Below are 18,955 nucleotides of genomic sequence, written 5' to 3'. Positions count from 1 at the left end.
TACATACTACACGCACCACTGCGTCGCGACAAAGACGCACTACGTGGTGTGGTACGAGTGACACAACAGCGCAAACTATACACACTTATACTATGCATGTTTCTTAGTCTTACAGCCGAAATTTATTAAAGATTTTGATATGAACTCTTGACAAACATTTTCTGTCTAACTCCTCATTTAATTAAAGTTTAGTAATAAAAATGTCTTGACTATATGGCCATAAATCTACCTCCTATTATTTTTTCCTCGTTCTCATTCAAATCATGTCCCAACTCCCAACAGACCAGCTGGTGTGCACGATCGGTATAGCGGACGAGGTGAAGCCCGAAGCCCACCTCGCCGTGTACTGCCTCAAGAAGATGGGGCTGGAGGTGTGCCTGCTGACCGGCGACAACAGGAAGACTGCCGTCGCTATCGCCAGACAAGTATACACTCTATTACTGTTTTTTTTTATTTGAAGTAAAATACATGACTAAAAATGTTGCAAAGAAAAATAATATGTTTGAAAGATTTACTGTGCAGCCGACATAAAAAAACTAATAAATTAAAATAAAATATTTACATTTTAGAAACAGTTCATTATATTGTAAATGTTACTCATACAGAACTTGTATATGATTTGGTTCGTGCTACATCTTTCGTTTCCATTGATAACTTAAATGTTGACTAATGATTACTGTTAGGACGCGAGTTGAACGCGTAGCTCAGGAATGCGGTAGTGCTGTGACCTAATTAGAATTAATAATGACGATATGTCGATACATTTCAAATACGCTTTTAGTTTAACATTATAATTTTCGAAAAAAAAAACAAGAAAGTAATTATCACACTTTTTATTAATTCAAAATCAAATAAAAAAATAGTTTTTTAATAGAACTTGATGGACTCGTTTTAGTCATTATTATAAACAACAATTATTATACGCGGCTGTAACTTCGATATTGTTGAAACTCTTTTATACAATTTATTCTTAATTGTTTTTAAATTCATCATCTTTTTTTTAATTTTAAAATATTTTTTGTTTCAACAAAAGAGTAACGCGATAACACACTACTCGAATGATAGCTGTCAAGTTCCGCACAATACTACACTACAGGCGTGCGAGACGCGGGCGGCGGGGTGCGGTCAGCGGGGGGATTGCCCCCGCCCTTCGTCTCAGGCCCCAACCGCATTCAACCCACGCGCTAACAATAGGTTAAATAGAAAATGTAATAATCGTAAAATTAAATGTCAAATTGACATCCACATTTGTCGGTGTAGGTTGGCATATCGAAGGTGTACGCGGAGGTGCTGCCGTCGCACAAGGTGGCCAAGATACAGAAACTGCAGGAGCAGGGGCAGAAGGTCGCCATGGTGAGTACTAACGCAGACTTGCGCTAGTCTAAGTTAATTGTGGATATGTTACCGTTAATGTGAGTAAACCAGTTACACTGCAGATTAACAAGGTATTCTGTACGTTATCTGGGTCAGTCAGTAAGGCCCTGTTTCACCACTTTCTGATAAAGTGCCGAATAGGCTATTCACAACTTTTTTGGCAGATTCTCCATACTTGATTTGTCAAGTAAAGTGGTGAATAGCCTATTCGGCACTTATCAGGAAGTGGTGAAACAGGCCCTTTAAGTGCAAAATTTTTATTATTTTTATGTAATTTAAGTGGTGAAACAGGCCCTTTAAGTGCAAAATTTTTATTATTTTTATGTAATTTAATTCTCATTAAATTACATAAAACAGGTTCTTGTTTGAATAAAACATGTTATTTACTTGTAGAAAATTAATAATAATAATAATATAATATCTATGGACGCTTCACACCACGTCAGTCTGGCCCCGTGCTAAGTACCTAAAGGACTTGTGTTACAGGTACCAGACAACGGAAATATATTTAATACTTTTATACTATACATATATTTAAGATTTTTATTATATCATACACATATTTAATACACATCCAGACCCGGGAACATTGAAAACTTTTTGTTCCGTCGGCGGGATTCCAACCCGCGACCACCGGCTTGAGCTACCAATGCTCTCACCACTGACTCACAGAGGTCGTCGAATTATAAATTAGTATAATTTTTTTGGACATAAACAAAGGAACAAAATATTTAATTTTAAATAAAATGTTACTCCACTAATAAAATATGACAGATCGTATCAACTACAAAAAAAGAAATCAAAACAACATTCTTAGGTTGCCAAGCTCAAGTCAAAGTTTTTAGGACTTTTGCGAAGGAAGAGAATGCAAACTAACTAGTAAATGCAAACTAACTAGTGCAAATATAGTTTTAAAATAGCTTTTTTTTATTTCAAAAATTCACACTTTAACGGATGGTATCAGGGAATCTGCAAATTACCTAGGTAATGTGAACTTTTACGTATTCTGCATTCTAACGGTAACAGATACACAAATCTGTTTATGGTATTTTGACAAAATATTAGCAGTCGCAGTGGCCCTACGAAGTACGAACACTCCTAATTACCCTATTACATTCAGCTACAAAATGATTTTGCAATTCTTACTATTGGCATTAAAAAGTAAATACAGTATCTATTATTTCATTAGAAATACATGTAGGGTGCTATTGGGCACAACGTCGTGATAACATCGCTAGCTAAATTCATGCTAGCTTGCACGCCAAAGTGTCAAGCATATCCGGTATGCAAGGGCCGGCTATGAGCTAGGACGAAACTTGGCCTTGAATTTGATGATGATTATTATGCATGACATAGGTGGGTGACGGCGTGAACGACTCTCCGGCGCTGGCGCAGGCAGACGTGGGCATCGCCATCGCCAGCGGCACCGACGTCGCCGTAGAGGCCGCAGACCTCGTGCTCATGAGGGTAACCACTTACTTTACTTTAAACATAAGCAGTATGCTTAAATTCAAAATATAGGGGCAGTAAGTAATTAGTAGCATTTAAGTTGCAGTATAATTTTTATATCGAAATGAAAATTGCATTTAATAGGGACTAAAGACATAATATTATAGCAACTAAGCAGTTTTTCTTCTAGAGCAGCAAATTGCTCCAAATGCGTTCACTTGCGTTGTCGTCGTAACGGAATAACACATCGGAAAAACGTGATCATGAAACATAGTGTCCCAAGTCGTTATATAATATTATACAACACGTAGAAATTAACACCTGCTTCCGTAGAGTATTCTTAGAACGGCGGCTCTTTGTGTTAGGGCACAGAATTTAGTTAGGGGGAATTTAGAACAGCTGCCCACGTGAGATTGTATCATCTGTGTGGTACCCAACTCTATAGATCGAGATGCCTTCTCATGGGCGTGGCGTAGTCCGGACCCCCCATTACTATCCATCTTACTTGTCCAATTTCGACAATGATATAATATGTACCTCGCCGATTAAAATCGGTGCGGTACATGTATAAAAAAATATTTTTGATTTCTTAAGAGGATACACCAGGGGCTAGAGAAATGAAAAAAAAGTACGTGTAATATCTATAGCTGTCTCCCTTACCTCAAGCCTATACCACAGAACGCGATAGAGACAACTGCAGAAAATCCAGAAAATCAACGATTCGTTGTCCCCTGATTCCTTCTCCAAAACTTAACCGATTTAAGTACTTTTTTCATTGAAAAAGGCTTGAGCTGTGTTTCTATGTTTTGCTTTTTTTGTATAATCTAGCCAAATCTGTTTTCTGGACGTTTGAACACAGCGGATAATCTGGCCTTTGAACGTTCATATCTTATTTAAAATTAAATTATTAAAAAAAAGAAAACATAGGGACATTGTATAAGTGGCCGTAGATATTCAGGAAAAAAATTATAACTCTACTAGCATTATCCATATAACAGGGGACAACGTTTGTATGAAAAAAAGGGCGGTGTGGACTCCTCTTAAACACGTTGCCTACCCTTCATGGGCGATTCCAACTCGCACTTGGCCGCTTTTTTACATAAGGGACCCCCCTCCCCCCCTTATCAAAGCTATATATACGCTCGTGTGCCTTCTGCGTGTAATAGTAACATGTATGTCCCCAGAACGACCTAGTGGACGTGGTGGCGTGCCTGCGGCTGTCCCGCGCGACGGTGCGCCGCATCCGACTGAACTTCGTGTTCGCGTCCGTCTACAACCTGCTCGGCATACCGCTCGCCAGCGGCGCGCTCGCCGCGTACGGGATACAACTGCAGGTGTGTATATTATAGGTGGGAAAAGCGTCTGACATTATACTACAAAATAGAGAACCGCACACAGCTTTAAGACCGTCCGGAAAAAATGTGATTGGCCTCCAAAATTGGAACAAGCTTAAAGATACTTAATATGTTTCTGCTTTACTTACTATATCTAACAAGTAGATGCTCACGAATTACCTTTTTTTATTTTTAACAATATGGCGGCATTGATTCTGATTACAGCCTAGCGCCATAAAAGATTTGTTTGTCTGTTATAATTTACTACGTTTGACTTCTTTCAGCCATGGATGGCGTCTGCGGCGATGGCCATGAGTTCGGTGTCCGTCGTGTGCTCTAGTTTATTACTCAAAACGTAAGTTTATATACTTTTCTTTTGTATTTATTTTACCAAGTGTAGGTATTATATTATATACTTTTATTAAGTCTACATATATGTCAAACAAATTATAAGGATTCCTTGTAGTTACTATAGTACCATAGTAAAATTTATTACTGGTCCATCGTATTAAATTTTTTAGGATATTCCTGTAAAGGTAAGTTAAGATTAAAAACATGTGTTTTTTAGTTTCAAGAAGGACTCAATAGAGAAACTGCGGACGCCGGAGTACCTGCAGTCCGTACATTTGGAGGACTTGGACTCCGTGTCGGTGCACCGCGGCCTCGACGAGAAGATAGAGCACGACAGAAACTCCTCGCCGCTGGCCAAGTATGTTGCACTTTATATTAGGTCCTTACATATGAAATTAGCGTTTTGTATGGAAGGAATATAAAGTCGATTTTTTTGTGTAATATATTTAATTAAAATAAGTATGTATCATTGTTATCGATGCATTTTTGTCATCTTAAGGGTAGTTCGTTGATCCCTTTACTAAAAAAACCGAGGGATGAGAGTCGATAAATTCTTTGAATGCGGTTTGGACTGCCACATCAGAGTTGAATGCCCCCCCCCCCCCCCCCCCCTATTCTATTGTAATGCAACTTAAACGTATTTGACTCTGTTTCCTATCAAACACTTCCACGTGGGAGAGCCATGATTCGGCACGAATGGGACTCGACCGGAGAAATACCACGGGCTCACAGAAAACCGGCGTGAAACAGCGCTTGCACTGTGTTTCGCCGAGTGAGTGAGTTTGCCGGAGGCCCAATCCCCTTTTTACCTTCCCTACCCTTCCCTCTTAAAAGGCCGGCTACACACTTGCAACTCCTCTGATGCTGCGAGTGTCTAAGGGCGACGGAAGTTGCTTTTCATCAGGTGACCCGTTTGCTCGTTTGCCCCCTTACTTCATAAAAAAAAACAGTCAAGTTCGACCCATATTACCCAGAAATTACTGTATTCTTAATAAATAACTTGTAGATTATTTAAATCACTTACTTAACTCATTGCACTTTATTTAACTATTGGAATAGAAACAAAAAAAATATATTAAATAACCCCCAAAGTAGTAATAGTGGTAGAAACGTGCTAACTTTAGTTTTAACTTTTTTCAGGTTTTTGTGATTCATAGGCTACTTGACCTAATTTTTTTCTTTATGCTAATCGCTTCTTAATCATTCATTTTCACAAATAAAAACAATATTTTTATATTTTACACAGTAAATATGTTAATTGAAAAATATGCCTTATATGTACATGGCGCCGAAAACACTGTCCGCCATAGTGTGACGTCATACGTTTTGTATTTTAAACTCTTTTTATTGAACATTTTTTATGTGCTAAATGTACGAGTCTAAAAGTGCCCAAAAATAATAAAATAATTAAATAAGAAATTAGAAATTATTTGTAATGTTGAAAACTTTTGAAGAAAAGTTTTGGCCATTTCATTTCCCGTATACAATAAATGGAGATAATATATAAAACTGATGTTTTATTTGAATTATTCAAGAAAATATATTTTACAATCTTTCTAGGCTTATTCTTATTATTTATGTACAAATAAACTTACATATAACGAGCGCGATAAATAAAAGATATTAAATTACTAGTGTGATGACGTCACATCCAAATCGGAAGTACCGCAAAAGCGTTTTCGTCAGTACAAATCCTATTTTCATAAAATCATATTTTCCAATCGACTTTATTTATCAATCATAAGCTTTTATTTGATGATAAGGGTGAAATGCCGTTTCCTAGGCCAAGTTCTACTAGATATATACATTTATTCAATGAAATTGAATATAGGTCAAGTATCCTATTATATTATTCTTAGTCTAGTTTAGAATTTTATCAAAAAAAACATAAAGTACGCACCGTTATAATAAGTGTTTTCTATGACTATTCTTTTTGTTACCTGGCACTTTTCAATACTCTAACTTCGCACTATTGGCCTCTCTATCTAACGTGTGTCTCTCTCGCTCTAGCGGCAAGCGGGACTCGCTGACGTCGGCACTGATAAGAGTGCAATGGTAATGCTATGTTGACTTTTAGTGCGTGTCTTGTACTGTGGTGGTGGTCTTTGGTCCTTTTGGTTTCTTCTCTGGCGTCTTTGGTCTTTGTGGTCTAGTTTATGGTCTCTTATATGAAATGTGCACGTTCTGCTCAACGTTATAGGGAATAAATATACTGATTATTACGTTTGATGTGTCTTGAATAATGAAAATCATTATTATTGTTCAAGATATAAAATTTATTCTCATAATAAATACCTCAAAAGAAGAAAAAAACATTAATTTGCTTGCATATTTTTTCTTTATTTCCAAACAATGGTACGTTCGGATCACTTTAATACTTTAAGGCTCGTCGTTTTTTGGGTTTTCAATCTTCTACAAACTAATACCAGCATAATATATTACAGATTGTTCACCCGCGGCAAGTCCATGGAGGGTCACCTGCTGGAGGACGACGAGCTGATGTCTGTGTCGTTCATACCCAAGCGGCCGACGAGGGACAACCCGCTCATTAACGGGTGAATGTACGAACGAAGACTGGAATGGGATGATGAAATCAACTCAACGTCAAGGGGTGAAATGTCGGTGGGGTGACGACGAGTTGTGGCGACGCGATGCAAAAAATGTGATATACCAGTGGTACCCAACCTTTTTTCAAATAGGCTACATACACGTTTTGCTCTAGGTGTCGCGGGCCGCAATCAAAAAATTTTAGGGTTAATAATAACGTTCTTCAAAGTAAGCAATTTTAAAGTAAAAAAAAACAACTTTCATTACTACTTTGCACTATTTTGTCGCTGGGCGTGAAATTCAAAATAGTTTAACTTCATGCTGGCCGCCGATAAAGTGCCGGCGGGCCGCAGGTTGAGCATAACTGTATACATACATTTTGGCAATTTATTTTAGTTCCATAAAGCTCATAATCTATTGATTCTATTCTATTTAATGAATCAGATGTTAATAAAACCACAATAACACAAACTTTTTGCGGAAGAATTAAAATTGTTTAACACAGTTGGTTCTAATTCTAAATTAAATAGATGTGGATGAAAAATCTTTAGACTTGTATCACACAAAGTATTATTAAAATTAGTTAAGTAAATTCATTAGAAAATTACATTTTCAATATTTCATCTGAGATCCTATATTAATGCTAGACGGCAATTCACTATCTAGTTGCTGAGTTGATTTTAAACAGCCCGACATTGAAAATACAAAATATGTAAATAATTAAATTTAAGGTTATGTAAAATGAAATGTGATATAATATGATGCTTAAAATTGTGTATGTGTGTAGTATTAATATTGATATGTTGTTGGTTGGCAGTTGGCACTGTCGAGTGATCTCTGTCGTACAAACTATATAAAGGTTCTTGCACATTGCGGCAAACGTATGCCATTGAAATGTAAGCTTTATTTATTGTAACATACTCTTAACTTTACTTTTATCTTACAAGTTGACAAAATATTTACTCTCACTAAAACAAAATAAAGCTCACAAGTCAATGAAATGCTGTAAGTTATAAGTAGGTGTAATGTGCGAAGACCTTACATTAAGGCTTAGGCCAAACCTACGCGACCACACGACTGCGAAGCGGGAGCGTCAAGTTGCGTCAAGTTGTCAAATGTGTGTTTTGTATTGACGCTCCCGCTTCGCAGTCGCGTGGTCGCGTAGGTTTGAAAAAAGCATAAACATGAGAGGAATGTTTCAGAAATGATGTAACGTTTTGTTACATATTATTATTATTACTTTTAAATACTGACTGATGGGTGAGTACGAAGTATGCCCTATAGTCATTTGCGAAGGAAGGTTTATATTCTAAGATCTATCTCGAATCCGCAAGTTTTATTCTATCACTTCTTTTAGAACCTTTCTTTGGTGCGTGCACAATTATTATTAAGAAATTATTATAGAGATATATTGGCACTATGTAAAATTACTGTCGCAAATAATAAAAGAGGCTTAATATAAAAGGAAAAGAAGTAAAATAGAAATTTATTTATAGTAATATGTAACAACTATACTGACATTATTATTTATTATTATTTAATTGGATTAAAACCATACGCAACGCCATCGCAGTAGTGAAATTGTTTGTAGATAGAGTACCTGAGTTTTGCCATAGATTAAATATATAATTCCTTATGTATCGAAGTTGCACATTCGCTTTTTGTCTATCTATGATTTAAATATTATATTTTTGTACTCTACAAACAGTATTCTTGAACCAAATGGACTAGCGAGATCATCTTGAGAGAGTAAAAAAGGTGTTAAATAAATGCGATGGATTGAACTCCAAAGGTGGCTTTCCGAACTTTGTCGCAAGCGACCGCGACCGACAAAAATTCGAATAAAATTCCACTTTATGACCTAGAGTCTAGACTATAGGTTACATTTTCTACCTTTTTTTTGAGTTTCTTACGCCGGTTCTTCTCGGCGGGGTAGTTCCCGAACCGGTGGTAGGCAACGTAGTTTCTTCGTTCGACTTTCAAAAAGTGTATCATGATACCCATTTTGAATAAAAAGATATTTTATTTATTTCACCGACAGTGGTCTAGCGACCCATGCCACCGCTGCTTTACGGTGGCGTAGAGCCAAATAAAGCCTAGATCGTAAAGTGGTATTTTATTTGGATTTTTGTCGGTCGCGGTCGCTCACCGCGTGGGTCGCGTATATAAATGACTGCGTCGCGCTTTGACTCTGTACTTAGTGACTTCTGTCCTTGTCACTTTGCTAAGCCGAGAAAGTGACAGTTTGAGAGGCCTCAGAATTTTATCAACCGTTTTAGTTTAAACGAAAAACGATTTTTCCCTCTCCAAATTGTGCATTTTAGACGTAAACTGAGTTTGTTCGGTTTCGGAAGCACCCTCTACTGTAAATGTTGTGTTTTAAGACGTATAAAGTTATTATTCGACATATTTATTGTAAATATAAGCGTTTTGAGTATTAGAAAATATATTTTATACTGATTTAATAAAAACTAAACTAAAACTAATGCTAGTTTTATTGACTAATCCTTTAGTAAAGTCGTTTATGCAATTTAATTGCCTACCTAATAAATATTTTAAATTATTAGGTATGTTTATTTGCAACACTTTTATATTATTTTACTCCATTGTAGAATATTTTTGAATTGAATTAAAAAGCAAGACCGCAAGAATGCCAAGCGTCCACTCATAGCTGCATCGGACGCACCCTCTATATTAACTTTATGGACGCAACCAAATGCAACGGGTTTTATTATGAGGCATACCACCTTGCGTGCGTCCGGTACCGATAAGTGAACGCTTACCGTAAGGCGGTCCCCCTACGGAGATGCCGTAATTTACCGCTTTTTAGAGCTTTATATAAGTATATAATTTAATTTCATAATTTGAAATTATATATAAAGCGTCAATGAAACATTTTGCAAACGTCAATTTATGGAACGTGAAGTGTCGCGTAGTGCGGTGGTCTCACCTTTATATAATTACATTTCATTGGATGGTATAATTATGTTTCAGCCCTATAGCCTGCTGCTCGTACTTGTTATTAATTATTCCAATTTTGTGTCCTTCAAAAAACAAACGTATTGAGGATTTTACAAGGATTCTGCAAGGTAGACCTACAAAATTGTATTATTATTTATATATGTTACGGCTAATAGCCGAAGTGCGGCTACACCTAGTTTTAGCCGGCTACAACTAGGTGCAGCCGGTTACATGCGGTTAAACTTAGGTGTATCCATAAACCTATAATGCTATATTAAGTCTATGGGTGTATCCTACTTATCTTCGGTTACAACTAGGTTTAGCCTTCATTATAGCGGCTAGAACTAGGTGCAGCTACACACCAGTGGTTAAACTTAGGTGTATCCTATTTATCATCGGCTAGAACTAGGTTTTGAGTTTGTTTTGAGATTCTAAGTTTGCGTTTCCGATTGATTCGATTACATGGAATAAATAAAAGACAGGGATGTTTAAGTGACATTTATTATTTGACAGGCAAATATCATTTAACAAAAAAGGCGTTATTATAAGTAATTAAAACACAAAATATTATAAACTAGATGTCCTGTGGTGTGTGATGTGATGTAGATGTAAATTAGGAATTTTACTTAAACCGTACATTTTCCCATAAAAAATTGCGTATGTCCCTACTCCCTTCACGTGGTCACTCTATATCTGTGCCAAATAATGCCATAAAAAAATGCTCCAGTAGTTCGTGAGATAAACCCTTTCTAATAATTATTTCCCCCGTTTTTACCACATTTTCGTGAGTTTCTTCGGTCGTATTAGCGTGAATTATCCGATAGGTATATTTTTATGGTATACCTTCTATCAATGTGAAAAAATAATATACCTACTGTCAAAAACCACACTAATCAAATTGGTCGTTGTACAAAATTTTTAAAATTTTTTTATAAAAACATTCATTACACCCAAATAAAACATATTTTATCGAAAACCACACATAATGGAGGATGCCTTTAATAAACTGAAAAAGGAGGGCAAGAATAACGTGGACGCTTTAGTCAAGTTGATGCAGGATAGTAAGTCGCCCAATATCAAGTCGCCATCATGATTTTTAAAGTACATAATATAATATATTATATTTAAAATAGGTTTAACATAATATGCACTATAAAAATCATTATACCAAACACGTGACCAAACACTAACAAAAATCACAATCTCGACGCCTAAGGGCCTGTCCATATGTCCACGTCACGACGTCGTCAACGTGGAATTCTTACCGCCGCGGCGGCGAAAAACGCTGCCGCTGCGGCGCCGTGTGTAAACGCGCGTAGGGTCAGCACAGACAGAACGGAGTGCTGCGGAGAGGATTTTACTAACGCACTTGAAAATAAACTTTAAAATTATTAAACTAAACTTTGGAAACGCGCGAGCATTTTTTGTAAGGTTCAAGTATTTAGGCGCTTGGTACAAGTTGGAAGCCGGCTACATGGAGTGGCAGCAGACGACGTGTAAAAGAAAAAATAATTTCTAGAATTGACTTGCTTGGCCTTTAAGGCGAGGATAAACCCCAATTTGTTATTCCGTGACTCCCGGTTTACCTAGTTCCAATATAATAACAAAGTGTTAAAAAATATGAGATATAAAGCACAATATTCAAAATACCTTAAACCATAAACATTTTAATAAAACGAAATACTTTGGCTGTAATTAATTTATAAACTTACCTTCGAAAAAACTCTATTTCATCGAAATATAAGTATTAACTAGGATAATTGTACATTTTATTTGAATAAATTGTTAGTAAATCTATATTACAAACTCTTTAACCAAACAATTTTGTTTCTTAATATTTATTTCCAAAGATATTTAAAAAAAACATGAAAAATAGAGAAGATCCGCCCGGGAACTTACAGTTTTATGCTAAGCTAAAATGAATCTTATTGCGATGCATATACGCTTGATCTTTGGTTGTGTGCAAGGTTATCGTTTTTGATTGAGATTAATCCCCGCCTTAAGGTTATCTTTATGAAAGCCAACTGTCTTTATATTGGAGCTACTATGAGCTAATAAAATAGACTACCATTTATTAAATATTAAAATATGTCTATTGTCTACTAATGTACTCTACTGAACATTTTAGATAAACTAGTCGAAGGAACAAAAGCGTCAGAGGAGCGAGCTCGCAAGCTGTTCGAAGACGTTAAGAACCAAGCTAACGTGGACTACAAGACCTTCCAGGAGGCACTGGCCAAGCTGGCAGCCGACCAGGCCAAGTCTGCGGAGAATCTGGCCCAGAACCTGTCAGCTGAAGGGTCCAAGTTCATGCAGGCCACCTCCGCCGCCGCAAAAGCCGCCGCCGAGACATTCAAAGATGCCATGAAGAAATAAACAGAGTTTTGCGTTTTCTAAGTTGTTTCTGTTAAATTTTATTTTGCATAATACCTCTATGAGGTTTATTGTAGAGCTTGGACTATGAGCTATCTGTGCTGTAATTACATCAACTATAATTTATAGGTATGTAGATAATAATATAAAAGTTACTACCTCAGTTACTACATAGGTCTATTTATATAAAGAAAAACTGCACAAACGTAATATGCGCGGTGGGAAAACTTTAATATCGTTGACAATTAATTAATTTCAAATTATTTATGAAATGTAGGTTAGTGCATGTTACTGCGGTTCATCTTTACAATGTTAATTCATAAGTATAACTACCATACCATCCGTAGGTATAGTTATTTTAATAACTATATTATATTCCTTAGGATATTCTTACGCCTCTGAATTCTGATACTAATATAATAGGGATCTATAGTCTGTCAAAAAAGTGAAAAAATTAAAAAGTGGCAACATCGTAATGTCATCCCTTTCAAATCAATCTAAGAAAAACGGGATGACAGTATGATGTTGCCACTTTTTAATTTCTTCACTTTTTTGACAGACTATAGTTCCTACCGTTCCGGATATTGACACACACGATCGATATCCCTAAACTAAAACGTCGTATCCAATCAATCGTCTAATCAATCTTGTCTTCCGTGTGACGTGTGGCTCACGACCACGACCACGACGGCGGGCGCTCACGGTGCCACATCCGCGCCACGTCCGGCAGGTCAGGGGTATGTCCACGGCGCGCGGCGGTGACAGCTCAGGGCCACGTGGTCTACGCCGAATTACATGTGTCACCTCGACTATGACCTAAGCCTAACCTATGTTGCAGTTGGCAAAAATGTGATTAAGTTGTTATATTAACCTGTGTAAGGTTATAATAACATTATCACTAATAAAAAATACATGTGGCACTCGGGGACTGCCGCGGTAAAGCTACTTCATTGCATTTTGTATCAACTAATGCAATTATAATTCGCATAAGTCTAGCACGCACACATACACCCTGCCGAAGACTGCCGAACTGGAACAACGTTAGTCGTGTTAGGTTTGTTTTCTTTATGGAACATCTTGAATCGGTCGCCGCGCTAAAGGCCAGCGATAAAAGTTGATAGTAGCTGGTTTTTTCCGGCGACATTCGCAACTCAAAAGGTATAATATTTAACGTTTATGCCTTGATAGTTGATACCCATCGAGTAGATCGGCGAGACATTGCCCTAGGCCGAACACATCCAAGTTAAACTTAATATTATAAATACGAAAGTGTGTCTGTCTGTCTGTCTGTTACTTCTTCACGCACAAACAATTGAACCGATCATGCTGAAATTCGGTATGGAGAAACTTTGAGCCCCAGTAGAAAATTGAATTTTTTCAGTCGCGATTAGCCGCGGTAAAGATCGGAACAGACCTAGTTTATGTCCACAGTTTGTCCATACTTTCGCATTTCTACTGATGGCCGTGCTAGCCCGGCGGGAATGGACATAGGATAAGTACTTTTTATTCAGAAAAATGTACGGTTTCTGTGCGATATACGAATTTTAGCGCAATGGTGTTGCGGGCGATATCTATTCCATAATAGACATACCGAGTGCTTGGCCGAGTGCAAGCTGTCTCGCTAATCTACGCGGTAGGTGTAATCAATCTGAGAAAGTTACACTTGTACCTCTGGAGAGACTTTTTTCCTGCTCTTAGTTCTTCAATCCTCGACTTGCCCTTCCGATTACACGTAACTTCACGCCGCGTTTGTGCGAGAACATAGTACTAGTCCAGATTTGTCAAAACATACCTCACCCGCGTTTAATTATGCTCTGAGATCTGAGATACTATAGCCTGAAGGAGAAAGTCATAGCCAGTCTAATGTAATTGAGCAGAGGCGAGCTTGTCTAAAATTAGAACTTCGAAGGTCGACCGCGTGTCAATTTTTTATCGAACGAAACGGCCCGCTAAAATAGGAAATGATAATAAAAAAAAATAAGATAAGCACCAACATTAATTAGAAATACGAAAACTTAATAAACCGGAAGGTGGTTACAGGAACAATATTCTTGTTCATTTCTTGTAACTTAATATAGCACGTCAATCAAGATTATGAACAATAAACATGATTATTATGAGCTATGCGTAAGTTTTGTTCATACATAACATTTTTTTGTAAATTTCCACACGGTATTAATTAACATCATATATAATTATTGTTTTACTATTACCAGCTATACAATATACATATGACAAAAATTTAAATTCTATGATAAGTTATATCAAGGCGCGGGCCGCGGCGGTTCTGCGGTGACAGGGAAAACAGTTTCCGAGAAGTGTTCCGACGCAGGCTGCGCCGTAAATAGGGGTATTACCGAACCGAGTTAGAAAGGCCGGTTTGTATAAAAATAGTGTGCAGCTATGCGAAAGGCAAGTTTATTTCAATGTACAGTTCAATTTTACACGACTCCAAATTGTATTAATAGATATAGATCTACTAGCTGTTGCCCGCAACTTCGTCTGCGTGAATTATTAAAATCGAGATTTAGAAAATTAAACACCCATCTACGACTATTTTATTTGGATCTATATTACACACGAAATTTTTAATTTACATCAAAGACCCAGGAAACTTGAACCTCAGCTAATTTTCGTTTTGAAAAATCCTTTCTTCGACTTGGCGTGGACGTGGATGGGGGCCACAGGACAGGGGAAAGGAACATGTGACGAAGATAGAGGATAGACTTCAGAAGACGGGATTTAATGTAGCCATCTATCCCTCTTTAACCTACCTCTTATTCTCAGATTCATAATCTACAATTAAACCACAATTTAGAGGAGTTTCTTCAATTCCAGTACTTATCAAGTCACCGTTTTTAGGGTTCCGTACCCAAAGGGTAAAAACGGCCGCGACCCTATTACTGAGACTTCGTTGTCTGTCCGTCTGTCTGTCTCCGGGCTGAATCTCAAGAACCGTTATAGCTAGAGTTCAGAATTTTTTATATATTGTGTATATCTGTTGCCGCTATAATAAAAAAATACTGAAAACAAAATAAAATCAATATTTAAGGGGGGCTGCTATACAACAAACATGATTGTTTGGCCTTTTTTGCTCGATATCAATAATGACAACAGACAGGCAGTTGAAATTTTCAAATTTTCAATTTTCAAAGAATCCTTAATTATATGTGTGCTTTAATAATTAATAATAAAATTAGAATATAATTAAAATTTAAGGGGGGCTCCCATACAAAAACACAACTTTTGGCCTATTTTTTATCTATAACGGTACGGAAAACTTCGTGAAAGAGTCCGACTCGCACTTGACCGATTTTATTGTAAACATGGTATTAAATTCGGGAAATCTATACAACAAAAAAAAATGAATTTTGAAAATCTGACCACAAACAGCAAAGTAAACATTAACTCCTCCTTTTTTTAAAGTCGGTTAAAAAAAGTATCTTAGATGTTGACCAGGGATGTAAGGTAACCTCATGCCAAATTTTATTGAAATCGGTCCAGCCGATTCAGAGATTAGCCTGTAGAAACAGACAAACAGACAAAGAAATAAAAATTTCAAAAGCAGTTAAAATGTGTTCTATTACTCTTCTACAATGCCCCTGACTCGTTTTTTCAAGTTTATTTTCAATGTACAGAAATTTTACCTCTACGATTTTATTATAAGTATAGATAGATATAGATATCTAGGAATTATGAAACTTTATAGAACTAATTATGTTATGATTTTTTGCGGCCCCTATTTTCGCTTTACTTTAATTACTAAAGGTCTACCAGAATCTAATGGCAAAAAGTAAGAAAATAAATTGATTCTAGCAATACCGGGTTAATTGGAAAAAACATTTTGATCCTTTTTTCCTTATAGCGGCTGATTCTGATTTCTGTGTAAATATGAAAATATGAAAATTTATCCAATGATCAAGGATATTAATTTTTTACATCCAAATTTACCGTCGTGGTAGACCTATACTTTTGTAATTTGTTTTTATATGTCATAATAATATGTTTACTAGATAATTATACATTTCTGGGAAAAAAAAGGAAAAACCCAAAATGTATTCCGAGAAACTGGCGCAGGCGCGGCCAGTATATCTAGTTCTAACTTCTTTATTAGCATGTATGTATGCAAATGGGCGAGGCTACGGCGCGCTACGAGCCGCTACGCGCTACGCCGCACCGAGTTGTCGCCACCGTCCACTAGATAGCGTTGTATTGGGATTATTTTTTAAAAATTATAATGTTTTTGAATAATAATTAACTTGATAAGTATGTTTGGTATACTGTTAGCTTATATATTTATTTAACATAGTAAAATTCTGGTGCGCATGCTAGCCTTATTATCCCGTACAAAATGTCTTGTTAAACGAATTTATGGAACTATGTACCTACTATACTATATTATATAAATACACTAGCGACCCGCCTCAGCTTCGCACGGGTAAAAATATATAGCCTAAAGAAAATAAAATATATAGCAAGAAAATAATTAAGTATTTAAAATCGATTCAGTTGTTTTGATTTATATTCATTATACTACCCGTGGCCCGCATTAAGAGGATACACCAGGGGCGAGAGAAATTGAAAATAGGTATTTGAAAATGTATTGCTGTCTCACCAATCTCAAGTCTCCCACCGCAGAGCGCGATAGAGACAACACGACAAAAGTTCTAATAAAAGAACAGAAAATCTTCGATTCGTTGTCCGCTGATTCCTTCTCCAAAACTTAACCGATTTAAGTACTTTTTCATTAAGAATTAAAGCAAGGTTTGAGCTGTGTTCCTATGTTTTATTTTTTTGTATATTCTAGCCAGTTTTCTTTTCTGGGTGTTTGAACACAGAGGAAAATCTGGCCATTTTTTTGGGTTTTTGGACGTTCTTATCTTATTAAATAATAAAATTATGAAAAAAAATAAAACATAGGGACATGCTAATAGTGGCCATAGATATTCAGGAAAAAAATCATAACTCTACCGGCATTATCCAGGGAGGAAACAGGGGACAGCGTTTGTATGGAAAAACGGCGGTGTGGATTCCTCTTAATGGCCGGTACCGCCGCAAAAGCTACGTCCCGCAATTTTGAAATCTGTAATATCTTCAAAAATATTCATTTAAATCATATGCTATACAGTGTGTAACAAAAACTAGTGATAATACTTTAGTGTGTGTTCATGTTCCTTGTAGAGAGTTCACTGTGAAAGTAGCAGCTCTGAAAGACGAATATTTTTTTCACTTTTGTATGGGCAAGAGCCCGAGCGTCACGAGTTTCCCCATACAAAAGTGAAAAAAAATGTTGGTCTTTCAGCGCTGCTACTTTCACAGTGAACTCTCTACAAGGAACACGTACACACCCTAAAGTATTATCACTTATTTTTGTTACACACTGTATATATATTAATTTAAAATTTAAATCTGTATTAAATCAACAATGTGTTTAAAGTATTTAATTGAATAAGGATTATTGCCATATTGGTTAAAATCGCTTCGAAAATGAGTGATTATTTGTAGTAAACAGAAAATGATAAAAAATGTTATTACCATCGCGAAGTTTTCTGTTGACCTTTTCATAGTGTGCAATACTTGATACATTATTTTGATGAATCTCGTAGGGTTCAGCCTGAGTTTGCAATGTAAGCGGAATTTTTTTTAATTATTTACGACATCAGATTAGAAACCTCACAAATAACAGTTGTTTTCCACTATTTAATGATTATTATCATACTAATAAATCTTCCTCTTTAATCAATCTATCTATTAAAGAAAACCGCATCAAAATCCGTTGCGTAGTTTTAAAGATTGGGAACAAAGAGACATGAGGGAAGAAAAAGCGACTATGTTTTATACTATGTAGTGATATTGTAATATTGTTAAAAATACGTGGGAGAGCCATGCTTCGGCACGAATGGGCCGGCTTGACCGGATAAATACCACGTTCTCACAGAAAACCGGCGTGAAACAGCGCTTGCGCTATGTTTCGCCGAGTGAGTGAGTTTACCGGAGGCCCAATCCCCTAACCCCTACCCTATTCCCTTCCCTATCCTCAATTATCCCTTCCCTTCCCTACCCTCCCCTATTACCCTATTCCATCTTAAAAGGCCGGCAACGCACTTGCAGCTCTTCCGATGCTGCGAGTGTCCATGGGCGACGGAAGTTGCTTTCCATCAGGTGACCCGTTTGCTCGTTTGCCCCCTTATTTCATAAAAATAAAAAATAAAAAAAAACAATGTACTACTCGCGGTATACAGAAGTGCCAAGTAAAAATACTTTGCTTTTAAATAAAAGCATAGTCTGTACTTGCAATAATTGTCAGCCGAATTATATGTCTGAGCGTAGTCATAAAATTATTTAAAGTTTTTACCTCAACGGATAAAAAAACCCCGGGCGGTAGATTGATGAGGAGCATTGTCTGTTGTGTTGCCGCATCCTCGTTACCATGGCAACGGAGCTGACCCACTAGTCACGACGATACGACCATACGCACAATCAATACTTACATATTGCATCGCCGGTGGGAGTCCCCCTGCGCGGGCGCAGCGACTTCCGCGGCGAGGAAAGCTCGGGGTTTACCT

General features: G+C 36.8%; 2 protein-coding genes across 6 annotated transcripts in view; both read left to right on the top strand.

Moving 5' to 3' along the window:
- Nucleotides 1-7,280, top strand: part of LOC121726801 (copper-transporting ATPase 1) — a 44,605-nt gene extending 37,325 nt beyond the window's left edge. For 4 of the 5 annotated variants that reach the window (XM_042114330.1, XM_042114329.1, XM_042114327.1 and 1 more), the window contains 7 exons: nt 283-425; nt 1,261-1,353; nt 2,731-2,841; nt 4,008-4,157; nt 4,442-4,512; nt 4,726-4,866; nt 6,953-7,280. In XM_042114330.1, the coding sequence (XP_041970264.1) occupies nt 283-425; nt 1,261-1,353; nt 2,731-2,841; nt 4,008-4,157; nt 4,442-4,512; nt 4,726-4,866; nt 6,953-7,067 (824 nt within the window). In that variant the 3' untranslated portion in view covers nt 7,068-7,280. Of the gene's footprint in view, nt 1-282; nt 426-1,260; nt 1,354-2,730; nt 2,842-4,007; nt 4,158-4,441; nt 4,513-4,725; nt 4,867-6,518; nt 6,564-6,952 lie in introns of all 5 variants that reach the window. The other variant, XM_042114331.1, reaches the window with a different exon arrangement.
- A 3,605-nt stretch (nt 7,281-10,885) lies between these two features.
- On the top strand, nt 10,886-12,408 carry LOC121727100. The gene is made up of 2 exons (XM_042114780.1): nt 10,886-11,077; nt 12,145-12,408. Exons 1-2 carry the CDS (start codon nt 11,002-11,004, stop codon nt 12,390-12,392), a joined length of 324 nt encoding a protein of 107 aa, XP_041970714.1. The 5' UTR covers nt 10,886-11,001; the 3' UTR covers nt 12,393-12,408.
- Nucleotides 12,409-18,955: the final 6,547 nt, after the last annotated feature.

This window comes from Aricia agestis, chromosome 5 (genome assembly GCF_905147365.1).
Source record: "Aricia agestis chromosome 5, ilAriAges1.1, whole genome shotgun sequence".
NCBI classification, from domain to species: Eukaryota; Metazoa; Arthropoda; class Insecta; order Lepidoptera; family Lycaenidae; genus Aricia; species Aricia agestis.
The sequence above is the reverse complement of the archived record's forward strand: the minus strand, read 5'-3'. Positions and strand labels throughout refer to the sequence as shown.